Genomic DNA, 18,791 nt, shown 5'->3' on the forward strand with positions numbered 1-18,791 from the left:
TGGGGTGGGCAGAGCCTGTTCTGGAGGGCTGTTCGTAAAACGTGTTAAGAACCTTGACTTTGTCCAACCCTCTGACTTGGGTGTCCTCTTCTAGAATTTATCTCAAAAATACAACCAGAGGTGAGGCGAGAGACTGGGATATGGGCATGCTCTCTGAAGCATTACTTTACAGTTGCACAGAGTAAAAAACAAGGTAGTTGGCCAACAGTAGTGGGTAAGCCTCGGAGTTATGGTTTCAGGTCTTACATTTAAGTCTTTAATCCATTTTGAATTTATTTTTGTGCATGATGTAAGAGAGTTGTCCAGTTTGATTCTTTTAAACGTAGCTGTGTAGTTTTCCCAACACCATTTATTGAAGAGGCTGTCTTTCCCCCATTGTATATTATTGCCTCTTTTGTTGTAGATTAATTGCCCATATAAGTGTAGCTTCATCTGGGCTCTCTCTTCTGTTCCATTGATCTATGTGTGTGTGTGTTTGTGCATTACCATACTGTTTTGATTACTGCAGCTGTGTAATATGGTTTAAAGTTAGGGCACATGATACCTCCATCTTTGTTCTTCTTTCTCAAGATTGTTTTGGCTATTTGGGGTCTCTTGTGTTTCCCTACAAATTTTAGAATTCTTTGTTCTAGTTCTGTGAAAAACACCATTGGTATTTTGATAGGGATTACATTGAATCTGTAGATTGCTTTGCATAGTATGGTCATTTTAACAGTATTAATTCTTCCAATCCAAGAACATGGGATATCTTTCCATCAGTTTGTGTTGTCTTCAGTTTCTTTCATCAGTGTCTTATAGTTTTCCAAATACAGGTCTTTTACCTCCTTAGTTAGATTTATTTCTAGGTATTTTATTCTTTTGATGCAGTTGTCAGTGGGATTGTTTTCTTAATTTCTCTTTATGATAGTTTGTTGTTAGTTATAGAAATGCAACAGATTTCTGTTTATTAATTTTGTACCCTGCAACTTTACTGAATTCATTGATGAGCTCTAGTAGTTTTCTGGTATTGTCTTTAGGATTTTCTATGTATAGTATTATGGCATCTGCAAACAGTGACAGTTTTATTTCTTCCTTTCCAATTTGGATGTCTTTTATTTCTTTCTCTTATCTGATTGCTGTGGCTAGGACTTCCAATACTATATTGAATAAAAGTGGCGAGAGTGGGCATCCTTGTCTTGTTCTTGATCTAGATCTTTTCACCACTGAGTATGATGTTAGCTGTGGTCTTATCGTATGTGGCCTTTATTATGTTGAGGTATGTTCCCTCTATACCCACTTTCTAGAGAGTTGTTTTTTCTTTTTATCGTAAATGGTGTTGAATTTTGTGAACTGCTTTTTCTGCATCTATTGAGATGACCATATGGTCTTCATTCTTCAGTTTGTTAATGTTGTGAATCACTCTGATTGATTTGTGGCTATTGAACCATCTTTGCATCCTTGGGATAAATCCTGCTTCATCGTGGTGTGTGATCCATTTAATGTTTTGCTGAGTTCGGTTTGCTAATATTTTGTTGAGGATTTGTTACCTGTGTTCATCAGTGATGTTGGCCTATAATTTTTCTGTGTGCAATATCTTTGTCTGGTTTTGGTATCAGGGTGATGCTGGCCTCATAGTATGAGTTTGGAAGCATTCCTTCCTCTGTAATTTTTTGAATAGTTTGAGAAGGATAGGTATTAACTCTTCTCTAGATGTTTGGTATTGCTTTCCTAATCAGAGAAAGAAAAGCAAGTGTTATCCTCTCTAAAAAGGTGTCAAGGTGAATTCTGAGGGCTATGGCCCGGTTGTTTGGGTGGCTGAGGGGCACAAGGGCCACACCTGGAAACAAGACCTGTCAACTGGTGTGGGACGTCAAGGTGATGCCAAGGGCCTGGCTGAGGTGACGGCAGAGTGGCAGGCCTTCACCTGAGGCAGGGAGGTCAGGTGGGGAGGGCATGGTGGGGAGACATCTTAAAGACTGTTCACTTCAAAGTCTGAGACTCTGGGCAGATGTCAAGGCTGGATGTCACATGTGAGGGCGTCCAATCCAGGGGTGTTTGTTTAAATCTCAAAGTGCAACACATGAATAAATTCCTCTTTCCTCTCGGATACACCTGATTTCACTTCAAGACTTCGATGACTTCCTTACCTTTCATGGATAGAACAGCATGTACCTTGTTGGTGCCCAAAATATAGGCCAGTGCACCCTTTCATTAACCTGCACTGCTTGGTTCACGTCCGTCCCGTAGAATGCTTCCATTCTCCAGCCCGGTCTGTCCTGATTCTAGACCCCTCTTGGTTCTAGATCTGCCCCAATTCTAAAGCTGCCCTAATTCTAGGTCTGCCTGAAAGCTGCTTCTCTCCTTTCAATCCCCGCAGGTGCTGCTGTCCATCAGTATTCTAGAATCCTCTACATTTAACTCTTGACTTTCATCTCCACTCTGAAGCCCAGACCTGGCTGGAGCAGAAAGCCAATTTTCAGTGGTTCTGGATGTGCAGGCACAGCTGACTGGTGAGGGCAAGAGGTGGATCCATTAAAGGCATCCGGTGGCACTCTCCCTCCTGTTCACAGTCAGTCCTCCTTGATACAGAACCCAGCCCCTTTCTTCTTTGAAACTTCTCGGATTCCTTGGACCTTTGCTCATTTCCCCCTCTTTGACCCTGTGGGTCCGTCATCAGCACTCAGCTTAGCACACACCTTGGCGTGGTTGCATCTGACCCCAGCTCCCCCACCAGGGTGAGCCCCATGGCGGGCCTCATACCAGCCTCGCGTGTCTCCATGTTGCCAGTGGATAGTGCTCCACTCTTTAAATTAAACTGGTCACCCTAAAAAAAACCATTTTTTAAAAACGCAGAAACTGGGCTTCCCCGGGGGCGCAGTGGTTGAGAATCCAGCTGCCAGTGCAGGGGACACGGGTTTGATCCCCGGTCCGGGAAGATCCCACATGCCGCCGAGCAACTGAGCCCGTGCGCCACAACTACTGAGCCCACGTGCCACAACTACTGAAGCCCGCACGCCTAGAGCCCGTGCTCCGCAACAAGAGAAGCCACCACAGTGAGAAGCCCCTGCACGGCAACGAAGAGTAGCCCCCGATCACTGCGACTAGAGGGAGCCCCGCATGCAGCAACAAAGACCCAACGCAGCCAAAAATAAATAATAAATAAGATAAATAAGTTTATTTTTAAAAAATGTATAAACCTTTTCCTAAGAAAATCTGATATAGGAAAATTCAGTTTCCAACACAGATACATTCTTTTTTTTTAAATTTATTTACTTTATTTATTTAATTTTGGCTGCGTTGGGTCTTCATTGCTGTGTGCAGCTTTCTCTAGTTGCGGCGAGCAGGGGCCACTCCTCGTTGCAGTGCGTGGGCTTCTCATTGCAGTGGCTTCTCTTGTTGTGGAGCACGGGCTCTAGGCGCGCGGGCTTCAGTAGTTGTGGCTCACGGTCTCTAGAGCACAGGCTCAGTAGTTGCGGCACATGGGCTTAGTGACTCTGCTGCATTTGGCATCTTCCTGGACCAGGGCTTGCTTGAACCCGTGTCCCCTGCATTAGCAGGCGGATTCTTAACCACTGCGCCACCAAGGATGTCCCCAGATACATTCTTAAGGTGAACATTTCATTTAAAATTTGACTTACTTAGCGTCACTTTAAATAATCAGCTTTTCTAGTACTGTATAAAATGTTTGATTTATGAAATTGATCTAAAATATGTTTTAGGAATGTATAGTGCCATAAATTGTATCCTTTACAGATGATGACTGTGCTAAAATACTTAATCCACGGTAGTATTTAACATTTACCGTGTGCCAAACGCTTTACGTGCGTTCTCTTGTTTAATTGTCAGGACAGCCTTGTGAGGTGTCGGTACCATTTCTCTTCATTTTATGAATAAGAAGCTGAGCATCAGAAGTTGTAATTAACTTGCCCCAACAGCAGAGCTCGTCTGTGGCAGTGCCCAGACTAACCTGGCGCCACCTTCCTCCAGACCCGCAGTCTGGACCGCACCACTGTATGTGTGTGTCTGTACACACATGCAAGCACGTACTTAAATCTGCTTGGTTGTGAACATGCTCGGTTGTGTCTTAGCATTTATGAACTCACGGAATTTCCTGACAGAGCTGGACCTTATCCTACTGCAGTGGTTTTTCAAACTAACTATGCAAAGTAGGTGGACAGTTCTTTCGGCTACAAGTAATGGCTCTGGTCCCACACCTAGGTGATCCTTGGGCCACAGGAGCAAGTTTTCCTGTAAGCCGGCTCCATCAGAGAAGTGAGCACAGAGCGGACAGGCCTGCCGGCCTCTGGGCGGGGCGTCCTGGGAGGCTGATGTGCAGAGGCAGATGCCCTCACTTCCACAGAGCTCCCCCGGCGGGTGGGTCCTGAAGCTTGTACTGTCAGCTCAGTAGACACGTGGTTTTCATGGGATAACGTGTGCTTGAATTTTTCTAGCTGGTGCTAATGAATCTGACTTCTTTTGCTTTCTTTAGGGGCATCACCGAAGCTCGTTTTGTTTATGTCTTTGTCCTTGGCATTCTGTTCACGGGCACCAAAGGCTTGCTTAAATCTCAGATCACTGCTGATGACTTCACAGTCAAGACCGTGGGCCTCTGGGAAATATACAGCGGGTTAGTTCTGCTGGCGGCGCTGCTCCTCAGACCTCACAATCTTCCCGTCTTAGCCCTGAGCCTCGTCATCCAGACCATCATGACTCAGTTCGTCTGGCGGCCCCTGAGGCACGACGCAGCTGAGGTCACCGTGATGCATTACTGGTTCGGTCAAGCGTTCTTCTATTTTCAGGTAGGTTTTCATCATTATCGTGGGTAGAAGACTATTAACTTTTTATGTCGTTTATCTTTTAGTTTTTCTTTGAGAAAATTTTACCATAAGCTAGGAAGTTATACTGTATGTTTAGTGAAAGAACTGTCAGTATGGCGTGGTGAATCACGTTTAAATTGCACGTATAGCATAAAGTACGTTTAGTTATTTAAGACAGACGTCCTTGGTGGGGTGCATAGTAGCTGCGCTGGATCTGCTCTCAGCGGGCGGTTAGGGCAGCGCATCATGTTCCCGTGGCTTTATCAGATGTGGATGATGACTGCTCTCACCTGCTCCCCTGGCTGTCAGCACTAGGCATTTCTGGGGCTCCCCACTTGGTTATTAATCTCTTGGGCCCCGTGCTTGTCACGTCCTCTCCCGTGTTGAAGGGCCCATAAAGGCAAGTCCAGCCGCCTCCAGGGTAGACCTTAGTGTGCAGCTCTGTACTTGGGAAGCACCTGGACAGGTGAACAGAGCATCCAGCTCCCGGCCTTGGAGGGACCGAGTTCCACCCCAGCCTTCCCGCATCGCTGCCCTGGGTCAGGTGGCCCCGCCCTCGACCTGTACCGCACGCATCACCCCTGAGGGTGGAGCGCAATCGCCGGAGTCCCCATCTCGCTCCGCGCTGTCCAGCCAAGGAACTTTGCAAACCGACTGAACGTCTGAGTGTGTTTTCCCGTCTGTACAGTGAGGATCTGCATTTCCTCCCTCCTCTGTCCAGACCCTGGAGCTTGCCTGGTGCCCCGTGTCCCGGCAGCTTGGCCTGGGGCCTCTTCCTCGTCTCCTGGTTTCTGGCTGCTTCCAGCCTCACCACAGTTGCATGGCTTTTCCTTTTGTTCCCTGAAGCCCAGAAGTGGGCAGGGGTAAAGTACTAGAAATCTGTAAGTCCTGGAGGGATGTGACCTGACCCTCCCCCTGTCTGTGCCTCCCCAATCCTCCAGCCCCACTTTGCTTCCATCTCCCTTTCACTCCAGCTGTAGCCTCGCCCCAAGGACCCCCACTTTCAGTGCCTACCGTTGTCACCAGGACCCCGCAGCGACGCCACAGCTGGGGTCCTTGCGGACCCAGGGCGTGGACCGCACCTCCCTGGCGTCTGAGCCGCCCGTCACGGGAAGGCGCCCTCTCTGACGGCCGAGCACTGGCCCGCGGATTCTGTTCCTGTGTGTGCCTCATGCTGTGTTACCACCGAGGACACAGCTGTTCGTACCTCTCAGAAGGTCACAGGCGTCATGGATGTGGGGAAATGCAGAGCTTGCATTTCCAGAATTGCGGAGTACCAGCCGGGAGTGGGAAGACAGCGAAGGGACCAGCGTGAACGTGGGCCCCAAGGGAGGAGGGAGGAGAGCGGCCGAGTGCCTCTTCCGGGCGCGCCTGCGTCAGAGCTGTCCTGCCGGCCGGTTGGCGTAGCTCATGTGTGGCCTCGGAAGGACTGTAGGTTTCACTGCACATTTCAAGAAATGTCCAGATGGCCCATGTCAGTCTGTTTCCTCTCTTCATCTGGACGTCACTTGCAGGCCTGTTCCTGGGGGTTGCCTCCCGTCTGGAGGTCAGTTCATGATGGTCACTCTGTCTCTGAGCACAAGTGGCTTGGTGGGGAATGGGAACGCTGTCACATCGGAAGATCGCCTCGTCCCTCTGCCTTCTCCAGGCTCCCCAGGGCCCAGCTGAACCGTGGGCCTGTCTGAAGAACACAGGACACCCCTGCCCGGGGATGCACAGCCCCACAGCTCTGCGTGGGACGCCTCCCGGCAGCGCCCACACAGTCTGCAAGCTGCAGGTGCGTCCTGGGGGCACAGCAGACCCTGCTGGCCTGACCAGGCAGGTGCCCACAGTCTCCCTCTGAACCCAGACGGAGAAGGCGGCTACTGCTCAGGCAGCCTGGCTCCGCGCTGAGGCCTCAGTGTCAGGAAGACTGAGCACAGGTGGCGCCCGAGCGGGGAGGCAGACTCTGGCGTTCGGTGTGCTCCTCTGGGGGGCATGTGGCCTCGTCCCTCGGGGGTGAGCACGAAGCTTCCGTGACGGCGTGTGTTGCTGGCACGTCTCAGGCGCTGCCCGTGGGCAGCCAGAGTGCATGAGTCCAGCGGCCACGGGCGTCCCTGCAGCGGCGCCGTCAGACGTGCTAGAGGTCCTCGGGGGCAGCGCAGGTCGGCCCTTGCACGGCGGCCCCCACAGCAGGCCAGACGAGCAGCAGTTGTGTGGCCTTGGGAGCAGAGCGCCCCTGGGGCCGTGCTCATCTCCCCTCCCACAGCCCTTCCCTCGGGCGTCTCCCTTTTCTCACTGTCGGGTTTCCTGGCAGGAGAATCACAGGCTCTCCGCTCCTTCTTCCGGCCTTCAGCTCACCAGCTCCTCGTGGTATGGGGTCAGGAGCGTGGTGCCCAGCTGGCATCCACAGCTCTCCGCGGGCCCCTGGGTCTCTCCCTGCCTCGGTTCCCCACCTGCACGGTGTCAGGACTGTTGAGGATCTGGAGAGTTAACGCAAGGAAAGCCCCAGAGCATGCAGGCCGCGCCTTAGGTCGACCCTCTCTGACGGCTGAATCGGCTTCAGCGGGACCTCCAGCGACCTGCCTGGTATGGGACCCGCTTTTCCATCTTCGGCCCACCTCCCCTCAGCGTGGCGTTTGGGACTCTTGTTCTCCCTCACCTGCTCCTCTCAGCAGCTCTAGGGTCTCCTCCTTCTCCAGGGAGGGAGTCGTGCAGTTGGGGGAAAGCCCAGGCGGACGTGGGCAGAGCAGGGGGTCAAGGGGGAAGCTGCACGAGGGAGGTTATTGTCGAGGGAAGAGCGCGGCTCTGAGATGTTTGGGGTCTGCACCACGACCCAGTGACTGCCTGGAGTGCCACACGGCTGAGGGAGAAGGCGGTGGGCTTCACCCGGCCGGACTTGTGTCCCAGGCCGTCGGGTCAGGAGCTCCCGGGAGGGGCCTTCGCTGGGCTGGGACAGGCATTTGTGCCGTCAGACCCGTAAACATCATGAGTGTCTCAGAAAAGGCCCCCAGCGTCAATAAAGACTGAGAGTGGAGAGGGACTGAACCTCGTGAGACCCTTCCCTGGGATTCAAAACCCCACCCTCCCCGCGTGGGGCAAGCTGTCCTGTTACTGGCCCAGATCTTGCATCTGACACCTGAGCCATACGCCAGGCAGCCAGCCCGCCCTCCCTCCGCCACCTAACAGTGGCGTCCACCCTCGAGCGAGCCGTGTGGCAACACCACCCTCAGCTGCCCCGTGCCACGTGCAGCCCCCAGACTGGGTCCCTGAGGGGGGAGGTCGGTGTGTGTGTCTGAAGTAAATAGATCTGGGGACGTTTGGAATTTTCCATAGTTCATCATCACACTTACATTTGTATAGTCTCTCGAAGGTAAAAGACATTGCACTTGCTCCTCCTGCCTGGGTGTGAGGCGGGCAGGTGGAGGGACAGCATCTAAGGTCAGCCCCGGAAGCAGGAGTGAACGGGCAGCTGGGGCGCCTGTGTGTCCAGGTCACCGTGACCGGCTCTCACAGTTGCTAGTGGCCATGGTATGAGACCAGCCGGCTCAGCCTGTTTCTCCCCGTGTCCAGGGAAACTCCAACAACATCGCCACCGTGGACATCTCAGCAGGCTTCGTGGGCCTGGACGCCTATGTGGAGATCCCAGCCATGCTCCTGACGACGTTTGCGACATACACGGGGCCTGTGCTGTGGGCCAGCCACCTGGTAAACTTCCTGACCTCAGAAGCCAGCAGGTGAGGCTCCTTCGTCTTTAATCTGATGGCAGATCAACTCATGTTCCAGAGACAGGGTGCCTGAACCCCAAGGGCTCAAAGGTCGCGATTTTCATCCGTTTCCTTGACCTTGGACGGTCCACAGTGCGTGGCAGGGCTGGTCTGTGTGGGGGCGGCTCAGACACCCCTGCTGGCTTTCTCCAGCTCATGCCAAGGTGTGTCTCCAGAGGGACAAGAAGGAAGGTCTCTTTTCATTTTCTCTGCTTGCCGGTGACCTGGTTGGAGCACGGGGCAGGGGGGGATGGCGGGGGGGATGGCAGAGGGGATGGCGCGGGGGAGGGGGGGTTCCCTTTGGAACAAGAGAACAGGAGATGCTGCTTCTCACTTCCAGGATCCCTGCTGGAGGGAGACAGGAGCCTGGACAGTCCTGAGGGGCTGGCCATGAGGGTACGACTCTGTGTTGCCCTGTCCTGCCCCCATGAAGTCCAACGGTCACCAGCCCCAAAGGCTCCTTTCCCGGCAGACTGACGGGGCAGCCCACTGCTCTGTCCTGCCCAGCACATCCATCCGTCCACCCCTCCCCTGCCTGTTTACTCCACAGCATTCCCCTCCCCTCGCATGCAGTGCTTCCTTCCTTGTTTATACCCGCTCCCCTCAGAAAGGGGGCTTCGTGAGGAAGGGGCCTCCAGCTTCTACCCACACAGTGACCTCGGTGCCCGGGCCCACCTGGCAGAGTGCAGCCCAGGTGGTGTGTGGCTGCCTGATTCTGCGCTTCCCACACGGGCCCTGGCTCCCCGGTCTGTAAAACGGGCGATGGTGTCGCCGCCATGGGTTGTAGGCCCATGTGAGGTGCCGCGGGGTGTGAGGCTCCCTTAGTGCCTCTGAACTCCTAACATGCTCCCCTCCGCACCCCGGGGGGTCAAGCGGGTCAGGGAGGCCCCAGGAGGACACTTTGCAGCTGAGGGGAGGGCGAGCTTTCTGCCCCCGCCCCCCTCGGGGCCCGCACCTCCCCGCCCGAGTTAACAGCACAGGCCTCACTGTGGTGACGTCTGACCCCACACTGAACCCGCCCCCGCTTCCTCGGCCCGCTTCACGGGTTCTTCTCAGTCCCACGTGTCACCCCCAGACCAGCTCCTGAGACACAGGCCTCCGGGACCCTCTGCCTCTGCACCAAGCTCACGTCCACATCGGTGGACGGGGCGAAGGTGAGCGTCAGATTTTGGAGCAAGAAAGCAAGGGACGGCTCCCCCTGAGGAGGGTGGGCTTCTGCTCTGAGGCCGCGGCTCCCGGTGGGCTCCACCTGCTCTCCAAAGTGCCATGGCTGAGCCTTGGCTTCCCCAGCGAGAGGCTCTCTTTCCCCAGCCGCAGGCTTCCTGAGGACGAGGAGTGCCTGCGTGTGGCCTCTGGGGTGTCTGTGGGCAGACTCCCCTCTGATCAGCCGCTGCCTATCTGGTCTCCCGCGAGCCGAGCGCCTCTGGCGGGAGCGGACGGACGTGGGGTCGCTGTGGGGGAGCCCAGGACGCCCTTCCAGGCCTTCGTGCTGGACGTGAGCCCACGTCAGCGCAGGATCGCCGCCGAGCTGGGGGTTCTTTCATTAGCGGATTCCTAGATGCCCCGGGGGGTGGGTTTGGTGGGGTCGAGAGGCCCAAACTGACCGACAGGTGTCTTTGCATGTCGGGGACCAAGGGGCCGTGAGCCGGTGAGGTGCGCTCACTGCTGCCCCAGAGGGCTGCCTGCCCTGGAGCACGGCTCTCTGCGTGTACCGCGTCTGCAGACCCCAGGTCTGCTGGGCAGGGGGACCCAGGCGGGTGGGGGCCAGACGGTGAGAGCCTGGGCTTCTGCGAAGAGCAGCTTCCTGGTGCTAAAATCACAGCTTGATTTTCCTGGCGCTTCTCTTCTATTGCACTTGTACTGGGGAGAAAAAAGACAGATGAAAGCATTTCTTTAAAGTGAGTTGAAGCATTTTAATCAGTTGGGGAGTGTTGTATGACGTTTTCCCTAATTAAGGAATGTTTCTCCTTTATTTTAGAAAAGGTTTTTCTTCATTTTCACTCAAGTTTCACTCATTGTTTCTACTTTTTCTAGTAAAATAAGAAAACTATAACCAGATTAAAGTGGTAGAAAAAGAAAACATATTTCTAATGGCTTAAAATTTGGGCACTGGGTGGCCCGTGCCCCTCTGCTTTGGGAGCTGGCCTCCGGTCTGGAGCTCAGCAGCAGGGACAGCCGAGCGGTCCAAGCTGCAGGTCCTTCGTTCATCCCCTAGGTCGCAAATTGTCATTTGTTGAGGTTACGGGAACTGTCACCCCACTGGCTGTCGCTCTGGAAGGGACCTCAGTCAGTGTCTTCCGAGTGTGTGAAATCGAAACACAAGGAAGTGAGTGTCCTGAGCTCCCCTCCCTCACTGTCTGGTCAAGAGGGGAGTGGGGTCAGCAGGCTCCCAGCTGAGCACAGACGCCCTGATGCCCCAGGAGAGGGCAGCAGAGCCCGCGCTGAGGCCCGTCATCCGCTAGGCCTTTCCCTAGGGTGCCCTTTGCTGGGTGTTGGGGGAAAGGCCCTGGGGAGGGAGGAGGCAATGCTTCGGGGCCCAGCTCTCCAGGGATCCCAAGTGGGACCCAAGGCGTGGGCGTGAGGAGTCACTCCAGGAGCGCGTGGTCTGGTGGGGCAGCGGCGAAATGAGCCAGTCACAGCACTGCTGTGAGGGGTCAGGACGGCATCCCAGAAGAGGGCCTGCAGGTGGGCGTCGAGGCTGCGTGATGCGTCAAGAAGGAAGCAGAGCGTGCTGCCTACTGAGGGTGACGGGCAGCTGGAGAGCCCAGCAGGAAGGACGGGCACTGAAGCCCCAGTGGGGAGCCAGCTAGGGCCAGGCAAGGACACCTGCACGCGTGGCGGAGCCCCTGCGCCAGGAGGGGTTAGCAGCAGCGATGCATGTCGCAGAGACTCCGTGCGGGGTGTGAGGAGAGGCGCCAGGACCGGAATCTGGAAAGCCTGGCCCCCGAGGATCTGTGGGTTGACGAGGAGTGAAAGGTGCCTGGGTGGTGGAATTTGTCATCCCGAAATGGTCACAGTCCCCGGAAGGTGCCTTGAAGAACAGGCTAGCTTTATGTAATGTGTGGGGATGGCTTGGAAACAAAGGCAGTGCATGCATGTGCCTTGAGGGGGACTGTTCTTATTTCAGGAGTGAGCCAACGTCCCCAGACCAGACCAGACACCCCCTGGACACCACACGTATCTCATCCTTGCGTGATTTTCTTTTCATTGTTTATATGTTATAACGTGTATAATTTTAAAATAAATAACTGTAGAATTTGGGGGTGCATTTTTCAAAACTATTTTGCAGATTGTGGTGGCCCTAAATGACTGGAGGTGCCCGTCTGCAGCTGTCCTCTCCTCGGGCGCCACAGTGCCCACCAGACTAAGTCCCAGGAACAGGAATTACTGTAGTCAAAGTACAAATATCGATTATGTGTGTGTGTTCACGCCTCCCATGAGCCAGAAGTGGCGTGTACTAACGCACGTTTCCCTTTCTATTAACAGCGGTTCGGCTGTGTGTTCACGCCTCCCATGAGCCAGAAGTGGCGTGTACTAACGCACGTTTCCCTTTTTATTAACAGCGGTTCGGCGCTGAGTCATGCCTGCTTCTGCTACGCACTGATTTGTTCTATTCCAGTTTCTGCATATATCATTTTTGTGACATCCCTGCGTTATCATTTATTTATATGGAGTGTGTTTTCTCCAAAACTTCTCTATGAGGGAATGCATCTACTCATCACAGCTGCTGTCTGTGTATTCTTCACAGCCATGGACCAAACCAACACAAAGTCTTAGACTAAGTTATTAAAAAGAATATATTTTTTAAACTTTACTGTTTACTTCATGGATTTGTATAATGAAAGAAATCTGTTTAAATGCAAGATCATTCTTAAAAAAACAAGGTGTGAATTCTATAATGTTGATAATAGTTTCCATTTCTTTGACTACCGTACTTGAATTTAGGTTAAATAGTAAGTGGTTTAAAAAGGTCATTTTGAAATACTTAGTTTGGATACGAATTGTATTCCCCTGTTGACAATCACTCCAGAAACTTCTGAACTTTTAATTTCCTCTGGATAAGTTACCCAACTATATCTGTTTAAACTGAAGAATAAAAAGTTTCCAGGTTTGTCACAGTGCACGGGAGCCTCGGAGGGCCTGGGGGCTCTGTGGGACAGGGCTCATCTGCTGCCGGGGTCCCCTCGCAGAGCTCAGGAACTACCGGGGTCCCCAGCTGCTTGGGTTTATGTGGGCTACGTCTGTCAGCATTTATGGCATTTAAAATTAAAACTAAGGCATTCAAAAATATGTATTCATTTGAAAATAAGGTTATAAACCCATTGTGTGTTAATATAACATTTTAAAGAAAAATATTTTTTCCAAAACAAAAATATTGAGCGAGGAGAGTGGCATTGCTTTACATTTTTGTAAATCTAATGTCTGACTTAATTGAAGGTGGTTGCATTCTGCATCTGTCTGTTGTGGTGTGTGTGTGTGGTTGCAGCAGTCGCACAGATATGTCATTGGAAAAGGGAAGAGTACTTTAATATCCTTTTCTGATCATCATGGATGTTCTTTCTTGATACTGCACTAAAATTGGACCTGTGATAGTTTCTTAAAGGTTAGTTGGAGAAAGAAGAGATGAGCGTGTGTAAAACAGGTGAAGACCTACTCAGGTCTCACCTGAGTGAACAGACTGGCACCCATGTCCGCTGCCAGGTTTGACAAGGACTGTGGCCATGTTAGGTACTGTTGTTGGGGAAAGCTGGGTGAATTGTACGTGGGCCTCTCAGTAATATTTTTATAACTTGTGAGATTTAAACTTTTCAAAATAAAAGTTATTTTAAAAAAGAACAGATCAGTTGCATTGTGGAATCTGCAACCATATCACTGAACTTTCATGCTCTGCTTCATTAAAATCCATTGATCTGTCTTGCTCCCTGAATGGATCTTTTCCGTGAGGGTTCGGTCCGCTTCTGCCAGCATGTCCTAAGGGACCTGGTGCCCCTGTGCTGAGCTACGGCGGTGAGGTGCACCGTGACCACAGGCATAGCGGTTTGACCCACTGTTGTTCTTAATGTGCTTGGTGCCCATCACAGGCAGCCTGTAGAGTTTATTCGAAAGAATGAACCTCTGATTGTTCTTGCTGAGGTACTAGGAATTAGAGCCTGATTTCAGCCCCTGAACAAGTATTTGCTTCCTGGGTGCCAGCACATCCTGAGCTCTGGGGAACCTTAGTGAACAAAACAGGCAAAACCCTGCCCTCATGGAGCTGACATTCTAATGGAAGAAGGCAGATAAAGCTCAGATCCATTGTTCCCTGCTGAGAAGAAAATAATAAAGAGGGGAGGTGTGTAAAGAGTGGCCAAAATGCTGTTTTTAGAGAGGGTGTTCACAATCAGCTATTCTGAAGAAGCAACTTTGAGCAGAGCCCTGAACAAAGCGAGGACGAGCTACACCTAGGTCAGCACAGCCCCGCGGCAGGAAGGAGCTGAGGGAGATGGGCAAACAGGGGGGGAATGGAGCGGGCTGGCCAGCTGCTGCTGCAAGAGTGCCACAAAGCCAGGACAAAGGGGGACTGACCAGAGTACTGGAGGGGCACGTGCCCCAGGGGGAGCTGCTGAGGAAAGCAGGCAATGCCCTGTCTGCAAGGCCCTTTGCCTGTGACCCTCCCACCATCCTGGACTATTATTACCAGAACTAATCACAGATGAAAAACAGGTGTGGAGGCCGAAAATTCTGTTTGGGGCCACAAAGCTAGTGAATGTGTGGACAGTCTGAGCAGACACTATGAGGCTCTGCTGTGGTGAAGGACGTGGGATGAAGAGTTAAGTGCAAGAGACCTGGTCCAGGGTCAGTGGCCCTCTGGGCTTAGTGGCCAGCGGAGGGCAGAGCAGCCACACAGCAGGAATGCAGAGGAGGAGCAACCTGGGGATGCAGGCAGTGTGTGAGAACGCTCAGGGTCACCCCCGACCTGGTGTGAGAGGAGAAGTCTCCAGACCTCGCCTCCTGGCCCTGTGTCGGAAATGGCAGCATTCCCCCACCCCAGGTGCCCATCACACCCCCCTCAGTGGCATATGCCACCCATCAATGCACCCCGTCACCTGGCCTCAGTCACAGGCGTCTCTCGCCTGGGTTCTGAATAGAGCAGGCCACGGTCATCTTTGAAAGTAAAAACCAGGCAACAGTGCCCTGGTCAAAACCCTTCTAGGGCTCATCTCATTCATTTAGAACAAAACCCAAGCTCCTGGTCCTGGCCTGTGCCGCCCTGCCCTCACCTCAGCAGATGCCCTAGTCTGCAGCCTGCACCAGCTCCTTCTGCACACAAGGCAGTGCCCAGTCGTGTGTGGTACGGTTTATGGAGCTGTGCTTTCCTGCACTGTTTTCTTGACCTCGAACCTTCTTATTTCTCTTTTTGCTGCCCTCTTCCCCCTCCTCCTTTACCTTCCTAGGGCCTGCCCCACCCCACCTTTTTAAGGAAAAATAGTATTTTTCGTCATTTTTTAATTGTAAATACTTCAAACAATGAAGAAAAACACGCCTATGATTGTGGATTTATGTGTTTCTTAGATCTGTTAGATTTTCTTCATATATTTTAAAACTGTTATTAGACACATATACACTGTTTGTTATATTTTCCTTATATATCTACTTTGTATCATCATGAAATATCCCTATTTCTCTCCAGTAATACTCCTTGTCTTAAATTCTATTTTGTCTGATATTAATACTGCCACTCCAACTTTCTTATGATTACTGTTTGCATATATCTTTTTCCATCCTTTTAATTTCAGCCTACTGTGACTCTGTTTAAAGTGGCTCTTGTAAGCTCAAAATTTGCATCCTGATTTTTTATCCAGTCTGACAATCTCTGCCTTGTAATTGAAATACTTAGTCCATTTACATTTAATGTAATTATTGATACAATTGGATTTAGAGCTGCCATTTTTCTCTTTGTTTCATTTTTGGTCATTGTTGTCATTCTTCTGTGTCTCCTTTCTTGTCTTCTTTGGGTTAATTTAATACTTTTTAGTGTTCCATTTTATCTTCACCATTGTCTTTATATTAAACTAACAGACTATCTTTTAGAATAGTTTTTGTTGTATGGAAAAATTCAGTGGAAAGTACAGAGAGTTCTCATGTTACAGTCTCCTCTCTGCACACACACACAGTTTGCTCTATTATTAACATTGTGCGTTAGTGTGGTACACTTGTTACAATTGATGAGCCAATATTGATACATTATTATTAGCTAAAGTCCATAGTTGACATTAGTGTTCACTCTTTGTCTTATATATCTACTGGTTCTGAAAAATGTATAATGACATATATCTACTGGTATATCATCATATAAAATAATTTCACTGCCCTAAGAATCCCTCGTGCTCCACACCCTCCCTGGAGCCCCTGCTCTTTTTATTGTCTCCATGGCTGGAATCATACAGTCTGTAACTTTCCCAGGTTGGCCTTTTTCGCTCAGTCACATGCATTTAAGTTTCCTCCATGTCTCTTTGTGGCCTGATAGCTCATTTCCTTTTAGTGCTGAATAATATTCCACTGTTTGGATGGACCACAGTTTATCCATTCACCTACTGAAGGACTTCTTGGGTTCTTCCAAGTTTTGACAACTATGAATAAAGTTGCTATAAACATCTGTGACTGGCTAGTGTGCTCAGTGGGATTTCAGCCCCACTTGCCACACACCAAGATCTTGGGACACAGTGTAGAGCTGCATGCAGGGACCTGAGCAGAGCAGAGGGAGGTCCCTGGATATTAACTGTGCAGAGACACCCCCCACCCCCACCCAGAGCCCATGTCAGGAGGGATGAGAGCTCAAGAAGGAGGTCTGTATGAAAAGAAATCCTGGATTACTTGGAACATTTGAACACATGGAGAGAATGTTTTCACTTCTGTCAGAAGTTGGGGGTGGGGCTTCCCTGGTGGCACAGTGGTTAAGAATCCACCTGCCAATGCAGGGGACACGGGTTCGAGCCCTGGTTTGGGAAGATCCCACATGCCACAGAGCAACTAAGCCCATGCGCCGCAACTACTGAGACTGCGCTCTAGAGCCCGCGAGCCACAACTACCGAGCCCGCGTGCCACAACTACTGAAACCCGGGCGCCTAGAGCCTGTGCTCTGCAACAAGAGAAGCCACTGCAATGAGAAGCCCGCATACCACAACGAAGAGTAGCCCCCATTTGCCGCAACCAGAGAAAGCCCACGCGCAGCAACAAAGACCCAACGCAGCCAAAAATAAAAATTAATTAAATAAATACATTTATTAAAAAGAAAAAAATTAAAAGTTGGACATGACGTGGCCACAGGTTCATGGAAAACATCAGTTAGCTGTTAATTTCAACAAAAACAAGAAAGAATGTAGTCGCAGAACCCCATTTACCTCACCTGTGGACAATGTTTACGATCTTAATAAAGGAGAATACTGATTTGACCCCTAAAAATCCAGAAACTCTACTGGGGAGAGAAGGTTGTGTGTCAGGTGGAGGGTATAAAAAACTAGTCCCAATGTTCAATAGTAAGAAATCAGCGGGGGAAGGGATAAATTGGGAGATTGGGATTGACATATACACACTACTATGTATAAACTAGATAACTAATAAGAACCAACTGTATAGCACAGGGAATTCTACTCAATACTCTGTAATAACCTATATAGGGAAAGAATTTTAAAAAAAAGAGTGAATATATTTATATGTATAACTGATTCACTTTGTCATACACCTGAAACTAACACAACATTGTAAATCAACTATACTCCAATAAAAATTTTTAAAAAAAGAAATCAGTAATCGTCTAAAATGGAAATAACCAGCACAGTAATCATTTTTTCCATACATATGGAGGCATATTATCAAAGAAAATGGTTGCTTACAGGGGTGGAAATATGAATAGACAGATAAAACAATAGTACAATTGACTTTCAAATTAGACGTAGTATTAGCTTGACTTAAAATTGAACACTGGATTAGTGTAATTTACCACAGTAACAGATTAATCCAGGAAAAAACTGTGGAAAGAAAATCAAAATGGAGTCAGTATTGCTAAGAGAGCTCTGAAATGGAGCTGGGGGCCACTGCGGGAGCTTATACGGTCCCAACCTGAATGGAATCTGACCTTTTGACCAGTTAAGCTCCCAATGAAGGCATCTGCCGGAAACTCCAGATGCTAATCTGACCCTCACCCTGATGACAGCCGTCACTTAAGGACGAATAGCTTCTTTCTTGCGTCAGAGCACAGCCTCATGGCTTTTGCTTTATCAGCCTCTGCCTCTTTCTGTTCCCTGGAACACGCTTTTGGTTTGACCTGAATCTGTGCCTCCTGAATTATAATTCTTAAGACCCCAGATAAACTCTTTTCTTAGTTGCAAGCTTCTGTGGCTTTTTTTCCTCTTTGGTTGACAAAACAAATGATCATGATAATCGATGGAAAAATACATAGATAGAATTCAATGCTTATTTATATTGGGAAAAAAAAAACCACACACACAAAAAAGCAAATCCATCCCCCCAAAAAAACTCTTAGCAAACTAAAAAGAGAAGAAACTTCCTTAATCTTAAAAAGGTTATCTACCAGAATTCCAGGCAAACCTCATATTTAATGACTTAGCTCAGAGAAAAGAAGAGGAGGCCTGTCATTCCACCTCTACTCAACTTTGTGTTGGAGATGTCCGGGAGGGAAAACTTTCCCCTTGTACCCACCTTGAGTTTTTGTGGCTGGACTAATAACATTGACACAGGGCAGATTAACAGGAGACAAAGACAGAAACTTAATTCATGAGCACAGAGGTCTCTTAGAAAGGACTTAAGAAGTGGCCAAAGCAGGCAGCTTTTAGACTTTTTAGACAAAGAAGCAATAAATTTGAGAGTAAGTGACAGGACAAAGAAATTTAGGTTTGGGTGCTTGACTAGGAAGGAATTTATGGGACTTCTCTGGTGGCACAGTGGTTAAGACTCCGTGCTCCCAATGCAGGGGGCCCGGGTTCGATCCCTGGTTAGGGAACTAGATCCCACATGCCACAACTAAGAGTTTGTGTGCCACAACTAAGACTCAACACAACTAAATAAATAAATAAATAAAAAGGAATGGAAGCAAAATTTGGGTTTGAGTAGTAAAGAAGTAAAGGTTTGTTTAGACAGGTTTCTCGCCCTGAATTCCCTGTCTCTGGAGATAAGGGTGTCCTTCTACGTCCAGATGCAGGGAGGGCACCTTCACATGGGAGACATTTCCTGCTTTCAGGGCACAGAGAGA

At 50.1% G+C, this 18,791-nt stretch overlaps 1 protein-coding gene across 2 annotated transcripts in view; it reads left to right on the forward strand.

Moving 5' to 3' along the window:
• Nucleotides 1–13,303, forward strand: part of PIGG (phosphatidylinositol glycan anchor biosynthesis class G (EMM blood group)) — a 40,622-nt gene extending 27,319 nt beyond the window's left edge. For both annotated transcript variants that reach the window (XM_082837966.1, XM_082837967.1), the window contains 3 exons: nucleotides 4,469–4,778; nucleotides 8,349–8,512; nucleotides 12,106–13,303. In XM_082837966.1, the coding sequence (XP_082694092.1) occupies nucleotides 4,469–4,778; nucleotides 8,349–8,512; nucleotides 12,106–12,319 (688 nt within the window). In that variant the 3' untranslated portion in view covers nucleotides 12,320–13,303. The remainder of the gene's footprint in view (nucleotides 1–4,468; nucleotides 4,779–8,348; nucleotides 8,513–12,105) is intronic.
• The last annotated feature ends 5,488 nt before the right edge of the window (nucleotides 13,304–18,791 follow it).

Source organism: Leucopleurus acutus, assembly GCF_964270905.1.
Source record: "Leucopleurus acutus genome assembly, chromosome: 4".
NCBI classification, from domain to species: Eukaryota; Metazoa; Chordata; class Mammalia; order Artiodactyla; family Delphinidae; genus Leucopleurus; species Leucopleurus acutus.